General features: G+C 37.2%; 1 protein-coding gene across 1 annotated transcript; it reads right to left on the reverse strand.

Annotated features, from left to right (window-relative positions):
• Nucleotides 1-311: 311 nt before the first annotated feature.
• On the reverse strand, nucleotides 312-9,506 carry LOC137034983 (G2/M phase-specific E3 ubiquitin-protein ligase-like). Its single transcript, XM_067408227.1, has 9 exons — nucleotides 9,283-9,506; nucleotides 8,281-8,493; nucleotides 8,041-8,176; nucleotides 6,392-6,669; nucleotides 5,202-5,521; nucleotides 3,526-3,707; nucleotides 2,939-3,111; nucleotides 1,934-2,148; nucleotides 312-565 (listed from the first exon to the last, which is right to left on the reverse strand). Exons 1-9 carry the CDS (start codon nucleotides 9,504-9,506, stop codon nucleotides 312-314), a joined length of 1,995 nt encoding a protein of 664 aa, XP_067264328.1.
• Between the last annotated feature and the right edge of the window lie 288 nt (nucleotides 9,507-9,794).

Consider the following 9,794-nt stretch of genomic DNA (forward strand, 5'->3'; position numbering starts at 1 on the left):
AAAAAAAACAAGATTGTTAGATACCAAGGTTTTTAGGTACTTAACACACCACTTGAAACACTGCAATTTGTACAGGCAGTGAAACAACAATAAACCAAGCTGCCACAAAATTAAAATCACCTGCCTAGCATTGTGTAGGTTTCCCTTCATCCAAATTAATGAGGGGCAGGTCTAGAGATGGAAAAGCCTTATTAAAAATCAGAGGTCAACAAAAAATAGCCTCAAACTGACAACAGTCTTTTTAAATTCATAACTGCTCTGAATAATAGTGCTGAGCAGAACAGCACCTCAGAATGTAAATAAAACTTAAACTATTCTCGTCCAAATCCTTGAGTATTGCCCAAAGCAAACTCCATGCTCTCTTTGAATGCTTGGTAGGAAACATGCAATGGCAGTTTCATGCAGTTTATACAGGTGTTGGCCATGGGCAAAAGTCTAGCAGTGGATGGTGCATCTTGATGCAGAAATTCAACTGAGGGTTGAGGGGAGAAACCTATAGGAGGAATAGCATCAGCACCTGTAGCAAAGGCCAAAATCTTCCCAAGTTTGGCAGGACCTCCTTCCTCTGGAAGAAAACAAGAGACAGACCACATAAAAATCATATGCAAAGCAAGCACATCCCTGACCTCCCTACTACCTCTTGTTTTGTTTTTTTTGAAGTCTTTGAAAATAATGCATGCAAGTAGAGGTGTGCAATATCTTGATTTTAAATTTATTATTAACATTTATTTATTAATATTATTAATTCAATTTTCTCCACAATCTACCTTTGAAGAGAGATCATAGTATCATGCTGCAGTGCACATTCTGTCAATTTAATTCTGGCACCTGCATCCCAACTTACTGTACAACAGCACATATATCACATTTAGCAACACAGTGGTAGCGTTACACTTGTGTGGCATTCTTTGCCATCACGAAAGTGTATTATTTGCATTTATACTACAGGGATATAAATGCAAATAATACACTTGGTTTATTTGGTCCAGACAAAAGAAAAAAAAAAACATTTAGTCCTGGTCCGATTAGCGTTCAGATTGGCAATTTTATCTCCGAACCAAAAGATATGGAACCTTAAGGCATAGGGATACATTCACAACGTGATTGGTCGGATTTTATGGAGTATTGCCTATTTTGAGACGGAACTTATCGATCTCTGTCTGTGTGTGTCTGTGTGTGTGTGTGTGTGTGTGTGTGTGTGTGTGTGTGTGTGTGTGTGTCTGTGTGTGTGGTCTGCATGGGATGGTATTTTAGCCAGCTGGGAACTTGTGAAAAGCTTATAAAACGTGTAGAGTAATCAAAACAGAGGCGGGAATCCATCCGTCACGCACAAACGATCTGCTGCATGGAGATGCGCGTCTGATGCCTGTCATGGGCAACTATGACAAGAAAAACCGATATGCATGAGGATGCTGTCCACTTTAAGTGTTCCTGTCTTTGGTTCGTCTCTGTGTTGCGTTCATATATCATTCGAACCGCACCAGAGTTCGTTTGGAAGCAGCCTGAGACCCATCTTTTCAGCGGTCTCGGTCCGCTTGTTTAGTGCACATCAGGGTTCGGATGGCAGCGTTCACATATGTTCAAATGAACCGCACTAACCGAGCAATCGCACCAGGGTTCATTTTAATCGAACCAAACATGTCAAGTGTGAACGCACCCTTAGTTTCTGTATAAGTCGAGTCTTATGGTGCTTGAATAATTTAAAATCATTTGCACGAATACGAGCGTGAATTAATTAACCTTAAAAAAATTAACCTTGTGACTTTTGACAGCACTACTTGAAATACATTAACTGAATGTTCTAAGGTGTGGTAACAATAGTATAAGCAGAATAATTGACTCAGAGCCGTTAAATTAAAAACAAAAAAAAACAAATGGTTGATTTCTTGATGAACATGCTTTTCCATGATGTGTGTATGTAAAGGTCACTTACCTTCAACATCTTCCAAATAATCTCTCCAAAATGGAACCACAATCTCCTCAGCCACTCTTCTGTTGCTGCCTTGTGGAGACAATCGAATGCTGAAGAGATCTTCCACAGTCCTTGCTGTCAGGGGATCTGGTGCATGGCAAAGTAGAGGTAGAAATGTCCCTGGATGTTTCTGTATTGCGTCCAGTACTCCTAAAGTCCTCAGGCCATCTCTAAATCTATAATTAAATTAAACAAGGATACACAACAAACAGTACCCATCAGCTCTTAAAGGGAACCACTGGTGTTAAGACTTGTATGGCTTAATATTAGTGGTGGGCGGTTAACGGCGTTAACGTGCTGCGTTAACGCGAGACTCTTATCGGGCGAAAAAAAAATATCGCCGTTAATCTATTCTCAAAGTTGGGTTGGGAGCTGGGTCTATATTATGATGCTACCACTTACAACACCACAGTCGATTTTTAATCAATATGATATAATGGTTAAACGTTTCCTATGGAATGGGAAAAGGCCCAGGATAAAGTTTAACAAATTATGTGCTTCTCGGGATAAGGGAGGGTTGGGACTACCAGACCCTCGGCTATATCAGGTAGCTTATGAAATGGCCAAATTGGCCAAGCATTGGAACAATAATACTCAATTAGATTGGGTTACTATTGAGAAAACTCTGTCTTGGCCATACAGCCCTATTGAGCTTTTCATTTTTTGGCTGAACACTTTATAAAGGCCTTTGCACACCGAGTCCGAAATTCGCAAGCAAAACTTTCGCACGTTAAAAAAATTCATATATCATTCGAACCGCACCAGAGTTCGTTTGGAAGCGGACCGAGACCCATCTTTTCAGCGGTCTCGGTCCGCTTGTTTGGTGCGCACCAGGGTTCGGATGGCAGCGTTCACATATGTTCAAATGAACCGCACTAACCGAGCAATCGCACCAGGGTTCGTTTTAATCGAACCAAACATGACAAGTGTGAACGCACCCTTAGGCAAACCAATGCAAAAACTAACCTCTCAAATGGTCCCCGGAGCCTGTGAATCACTTGAAACATTATTATGTCTTTAACAAGCACATCTCGGTCCTCTATTCGTCTTAATGGCCTGAGGCAGCCTGCATTGGCTAGATAGTCCCTCAGTGGTTCTGTGGCCACAAGCAGGTCATGCAGAGTGGAACATTCTGAAATCTAACACAAACAATGACACATATGTGGAAAATCGTGCCATAATAATTTTCAATTTTATTAAATATCAAATGTCCATGATTGAAGTATAAAAAAACTCAATTCAAAACTATATAAAATGGCACTTAATATTTAATTCTGTTAAATGACGTCTATAATAATAATAATAATAATAATAATAATAATAATTCAAATTCAAATAGTTTTTTTCCATATTTCTAGCTCCATAAAAGCAGCATTCCTTTCTACCTCAGAAAAAAATCTATATTTTGTGTTCAGATGAACAATGAAAGGAACACAAATCTGAGATGGAATAATGATTGGATATATTATGATAGAATTTTTATTTTGTTGTGAACTAATCCTATAAACATTTACAAAACAACTAATGGAAAGTAGAGGAGAAATAAAAATTACCGTTTTGATTTTCTCGTACAACTCTGTATCTGCAATATCATCCAAGGTAGGATTTGCAGATTCCAAGCCATTCACCAGACAGGAAAACAGTGTTGGGGACAGGAAACCAGGAGAGGGTCCTCCATGAACTAGGCTCACAGCAATGGCAAGACCAGCAATGAAGTATCTATCCTCCCTTAAAGCTTTGAAACAATGTAATTATAGAAAAATTTGAGAACCAATTTGAAAACTTTCTTCTGTGAAACGTAAAAGTAAATTTAAATATAAATATAAATAAACAAATAATCAGAGGTCCTTGATGGGAACACAATCATGAAAGTCAAACTCGTATGGTCAAACCTAATTTCCAAAGAAATGCCATTACAGAGACTTTGCCGAGAGAGAAATTTTATAGGCCAATTAAGGAATTACACGGGCAGATGCTGCACAACTTTCCGTTTCTGACACGCGCTTGTCACTGAAAAGGAGGAAAGCAAACAGAGACTTAATTTGAAATCATATTGCTCCTACTAAGTGATTTCAGTGTCATTCAATTCATTGCAATCAATGTCTAATATTTATAAACCGAGGCAGCAAATTAACCTTTTATCGGCACAAACAATTGCGACTGTTTGGTGAATGAGCTATAAATTACATACAATTTGATTTGCAGCCTGATTATTATCGAAATATAGGCCTAACTGTCAATCTAAACATCTAAACATCAAGTAGTCTAATCTAAACACCTTGGCCTAATTAACTGGTTCCAGTCAAGAAGGGAAAAACAAGGACTCAAAATCTAATGAATTAATTTATAAACAACACTAATTTTATCCGTTAACTCGTTCTATTTAATGTAACAATTGCAATTCACTTTATACAGTGTATTTATGTTTTTTTTCTTCATTATTATTGTTTTATTTAAAGAAAATTGCCTTCGCCTATAGGCTACTTTACATGGACAGTGATTAAAGTCACAAACCAGCACAAATCGAGCACAAACGAACGACACCAGTTTCGTGCGATTTAGACAAAGTGGGGTGGAGAATAACGTCACAGCTCCCGAATTATATTTGTTATATCTGTGGAAGGAGAACAGATACAGTGTTTGTTTTAACGGCACAAACCAGCACAAATCGAGCACAAACGAATGGCACCGGTTTGAAGCGATTTGAACGACATGGGGTGGAGAATGACGTCACACGACCAAAAAAATAATGCTTAATATCTCAAACACCAAACCAGCACAAACGTTCGTTTTTGCGGCACAAATCAGCACAAACGTAGCAAACGAATGACATATTTTTGAGGATTATTTCGCTTTATGGGGTGCCAACTTCACGGAGGTTCGGAATGTATATAAAACACATAAAATGGATGTTTAAATCAAAAACAATGTTTAGAGTACATGTAAACAGATCTGCAATAGGATTCAATTCATTTGGATTGACAAATTGGTGCATGTAAACAGAGCCATTGAGACATAAGAGGCGTAAAACTCAACAGCGGCAAACTCCATATATTGTATTGGCAGCTACCTTGTCATTCTCACTCTTAATTAAGATGAGGAAGCAATTTTAGAAAATAAACATTTAAAAAAAAAATTGTATACAATTAGTATAGTACACTAAAAAGTATACAGTAGAAAATAGTATACAATTCTATTTTCTGAAAAGTAAGTAAAGGAAACAGCCTACCTGTGCTGTCAAGAGCCAAGTTTTGCTGATGTTCTTGTCCTTCAAAGATTGGCGATAGCAGTAGGGCTTCCATGAGTAATTTTAAAAATTCCCTTCTTGGGCCTCCTAGGTCAACAGCTTCCTCATCTTGTCCCATGTCATCCGAAAACTTGACTGATATGCTGTGACTTGGGTTGAAAGACAGCCTTTTGAAACCACGCATGGCTCCGTCAAATACCGAGCCTCTATTTATATTAAACCTGCATTGTTTGTTGCGATCAATTGTTACGGCAAGACCCTGCAGAACATCTTTGGCAGGTGGGCCATCTGTACGATCCATGCTGTTAGAATTGAAAGGGGAACAAGTATTAGGACTGGCTTAATCTTAGTAAGATATGTTTGATAGAATCCAATGGCTCAGTGAGGTCTGCACTGACAGCAAGATAATTAACACTTTCAGATGCCCAGAAAACTACTAAAGACATATTTCATTTTCAAAGAGTTCATGTGACTACAGTGGTTCAAGTTTAAAGAAGCAAAGAGAATACATTTTGTGTGCCAAAAAAAAACAAAACAAAACTATAATTTACTTTATTCAGTATCTAGTTATGAGCGATTTCAAAACACTCCATTACAGCATTCTCTTGTAAGTGTACCTGCCACACATACAACATTCCTTACGGTACTGATGAAACTACCATTTAAAAAAACAGAATGTTATCACCAGTATTTTGAAGCTTTAGTATTGCGATACTACTGTAGTACCAGTATGGTACTATATATGCCATTTTTTAATCTGCATTATCTTCTTTAACTTTATTAATATCATAAATGTTTATTTGCACTACCGTTAAGCACAAGCGCTATATACTGTCAGAGAGGGAATTTGCACGTTCACTCTGCGCATTGCCAGTGAAAATCACTTGGTTATGAACACAAGAACACTGGCGATAAACATGTGCGATGTTCGTCCTGGTGTGTACAGGCCTTAAGATTGAATCACTGTAGTCACATGAATCGTTTTCATGTTTGTATTTGGTAGCTTTCTGGCCAAAAAAATCTCTTAATTTGCATTACAAATATGAACAAAGGTCTTACTGGTGTGGAATGACATAAGGGTGAGTAATTACTGACAGAATTTTCATTTTTGGGTGAACTAACCCTTTAAGAGGACAATTATTGTTATTTTTTTTTTTTTTAAATATGCTTACTTGCAACTTTCAATGCTTGCTAATATCGCTCGGTTTAATTCTTCATCCTCTGAAGATACATCAGTGACAGAAGGAATAATAGACAGGTATGCAGCATATCCACCGTCATTTGTTGATGAAGCATTCTGGTTGTAGTCACTGGAAGAGGGCTGTACAGCAGTGTTTTGGTTTGTCATGCTCTGATCATCAGTGTTCTCCAAAGTGGTTTCATTTACAGTTGTGATGGCCTCTTCAGAAACACAATCCATCTCATCAGAGTCAGAGTCTCCAGAGTCAAACTAATCAAATAAACACAGTTAAGTAAAATTAAAAAGTATATGAATGAAGTGTGTCAAAACAGAAACATAAAATTCTTATATATACCGCTTATGCAAATTTAAAACTGCTGTCTGCGATTTTTGTCCCTCTAGCGGTTAATAAACAGAACTGCACGCGTCTTGCGTAGGAACATTCTAGCCAGAGCTACTTTTCTCCATGTATATTTATGGCAGGTCACACAGTTACTGTGATGCTCTGCGGCGGGTCCTACCAGTCCGGTCTGAAATAGTCCGAATATAAACACTTATTATAAGTATACCATAATGATTCAGGATAAGACAAAAACACGGTTTGGAAAATGAAATCATGTTGTATATTCTCATTATATAATTTTTGTAAATTTTTAACACAAAAAAGTTGCGGACTGCAGCTTTAAGTTTAGACAGCCCTATTGACCTTATTCCTGACTAGCCTACTGCATTTCACATTATGGGTTGCACTTCCAGTTGGGGAACTTCTATTAAAAACAAAAACTGAAACTAATCATTTCAAATCATAAGGTTGCCCTTGAAGTAAAGCTTTTCCGTCAGTTTGAATGAATGAGCTGTCAATTTTTCTTTCAATGTTTTATTTTCAGACATCATGAGAATAACGTACGCTTGGTATTTTAACGTGACATGTTATAACAAGAATATCTATGGCAAGAGCTCTTTTTTCATGTATTAATTCAGAGGGGACTATGTTTATTAAATGTGGGAATGTGTTTCCTAGACATGGGTGTTACAGAAGGTCATATACTGTGCTTGTGTGCATCACGTATGATGTATGCTTTTTAAATGAATTACTTAATACAACTTTAAATTTACTATTAAAACCGAATTTAAATAAACTTTACATGCGTCTTTTTAATTATGGGTCCTCTGCTGGATGTATATGGTAATTACACTAAAAAAATTTCGATCGCCATTATCATCATCATCAAGTGTTTTTTTCATAAATGTAATATTTCATATGTATACAAATGGTGTAGAGGAATTTTGCTGTAAATGGATAAAAAGTAGCCTACTTCATATCCCCCCAAAACACAAGCATAATCTGTATCAAAATTAATTTCATTAAAAAAAATGTTTTAATAAAGTCACACATTAGGTGTTGTTTGTCACATTGTGTTCCGAAGATGAGCGTAGGTCTTATGAGTTTGGAGCAACATGAGGGTGAGTAATAAATGACAGAAATTCCATTTTTGGGTGAACCCTTTAAACTGACAAATTAAATGACAGTTAGGTCAATTCAAACTTAGCTTCAAAACCAACCAGAAACTCCAATCAAAAGTTAAAAACATCAATTTGCATTTTTCACAGATGGTGTTTTGAACCATTTAGATTACTTACCACAAGGGATCTTGATGGGCGAATGTATATTGTTCTCGATCTAAATATTTTGAATAAAAGCAACCCGTTAAGCTCTTGGCCTTCTTGAAGTTTAGGCGCAACTAATTTGCTTCCGCAAGGCATGAGGAATTCAATGCTTTAAAAAAAAAATAAAGCAAATGTTAGCAATGTTACGTTAGTTATTAACTTGCATCAACAAATGCTAAATAACATTCATATTTACTGGAAACTTATAGCTACCTGACATCCCCTGGAATTTTCTCCTTGAAGTTTTTGCGCACTTCTCTTTCAAATGTAATTTGGTCCCATATTTTATTGATCTCAAAACCATTAATTATATGTCCATTGTCATGCAACATACTTCTAGTTCCGTGCTTGCACACTGTGCACCAGGATGGACGTGGTAACAGAATGATGTCTTTATTGAATGTTGTGTGCCGTTGCATCGCTGACCTAGAAAGGAATAATTTGGCCAACAATGTTACTCATTCTTCAAAATATCTTTAGTGTTCAGCAGAAGAAAGAAAAACATACAGGTTTGGAACTGGATGGTGAGTAAATAGAATTTAAAAAATGTTATTATTTAAATCCAGGTTTTACGTTTTTTAAGTGTATTACCTCTGTAGACGGGTGTAGTAAACGGGATTACTAAAGTTTTTTGGTGATTTTTAAACATTTAGAACAGTATGTACTCATTTACTGTTTACAACTCTCCAAATCAATTAGAAAAAATGTATTCAATTTGAGAAATGCGAGAAGAGATGCTGTAAAAGTGCCAGCATAGAAACGTAATACTTCCTGTTTACTTTTCTGCCAGTATGTCTAACGAAGGTCGTCTTGTTTAATTCTAGGGTGTAATCAGCATCCTGCCGAGGATGCAGCCCACAAAATGAGAAAACTAGAAATGAATCGTTCACCTCCCGAGTGCCGAATCTCCTCCTGCCTGACTCGTTCATTTGGCCCCTACTCTACGTTTGTACTTTTTTTTTTTTTTTTTAAATAACCGTCAAAAGACGTCTATAAATGAAAAATTAACGTAAGAAATTCGGAAGCTAAACTAATCAATTATGTTTACTGTCACTGAAGAATTATGGACAACAAAGAATGAGCGAATTACAATTAAAGACGACTCGTTACTGAGTCATATAAAAGATTCATTCAAAATTAACGAATCAAATGACATAAATAGTAATTTATCTTGTTGCTAATTTAGCCAATAATGCTTAGAAAAATCGAACTTACCTTTTCCTTGGTTTTGAAGCCCATGATGAAAAATACTGTCGGGTTGTGAAGCGTGGTGTATCGCTAGCATCACTGTTAGTGCTAGTACTCGGAACACTAACGTTAACGTTACTTGCCACACCTCTCGAAGGTGAGAACAAACGTCTCATTTCATCCTCTGTGGCACTAGCCACATCAGAAATGTTTGTTCTGGGTGGCTGTTGCTGACGGATGGCGTTTGCCATTTCGCTGAGTTGCTGTGGAGATTTTAAAATGTTTTGCAAAATGTCGATGGCGTTAATTAGTTCACTCATCTTCACCTCGAATGCAGGAAAATGTCGTTGGCGTGGGGGAGGGGAACCACTGTTGGTGTGAAAACGGCGCCAAACACGTAGCCAATCAGAGCCCGCGACCCCAAGTGGTACTTGGTGCGAGCGTGATAGAGTTTGATAGTGTGTGTGAGAGAGAGAGAGTTTGATAGTGTGTGAGAGAGAGAGTTTGATAGTGTGTGTGAGAGAGAGAGAGAGTTTGGT

Source organism: Chanodichthys erythropterus, chromosome 13 (assembly GCF_024489055.1).
Source record: "Chanodichthys erythropterus isolate Z2021 chromosome 13, ASM2448905v1, whole genome shotgun sequence".
Taxonomy (NCBI): domain Eukaryota; kingdom Metazoa; phylum Chordata; class Actinopteri; order Cypriniformes; family Xenocyprididae; genus Chanodichthys; species Chanodichthys erythropterus.

Bases quoted from the DNA above. Each gene is read 5' to 3' on its own strand.
- LOC137034983 (XM_067408227.1), bottom strand. From the start codon at position 9,506: ATGGCAAACGCCATCCGTCAGCAACAGCCACCCAGAACAAACATTTCT. The intron at 3,708-5,201 runs GTAGGCTGTTTC...ATTGTTTCAAAG, and splicing joins CTTGGCTCTTGACAGCACAG to CTTTAAGGGAGGATAGATAC. The intron at 3,112-3,525 runs GTAATTTTTATT...TGTTTGTGTTAG, and splicing joins TGTACGAGAAAATCAAAACG to ATTTCAGAATGTTCCACTCT.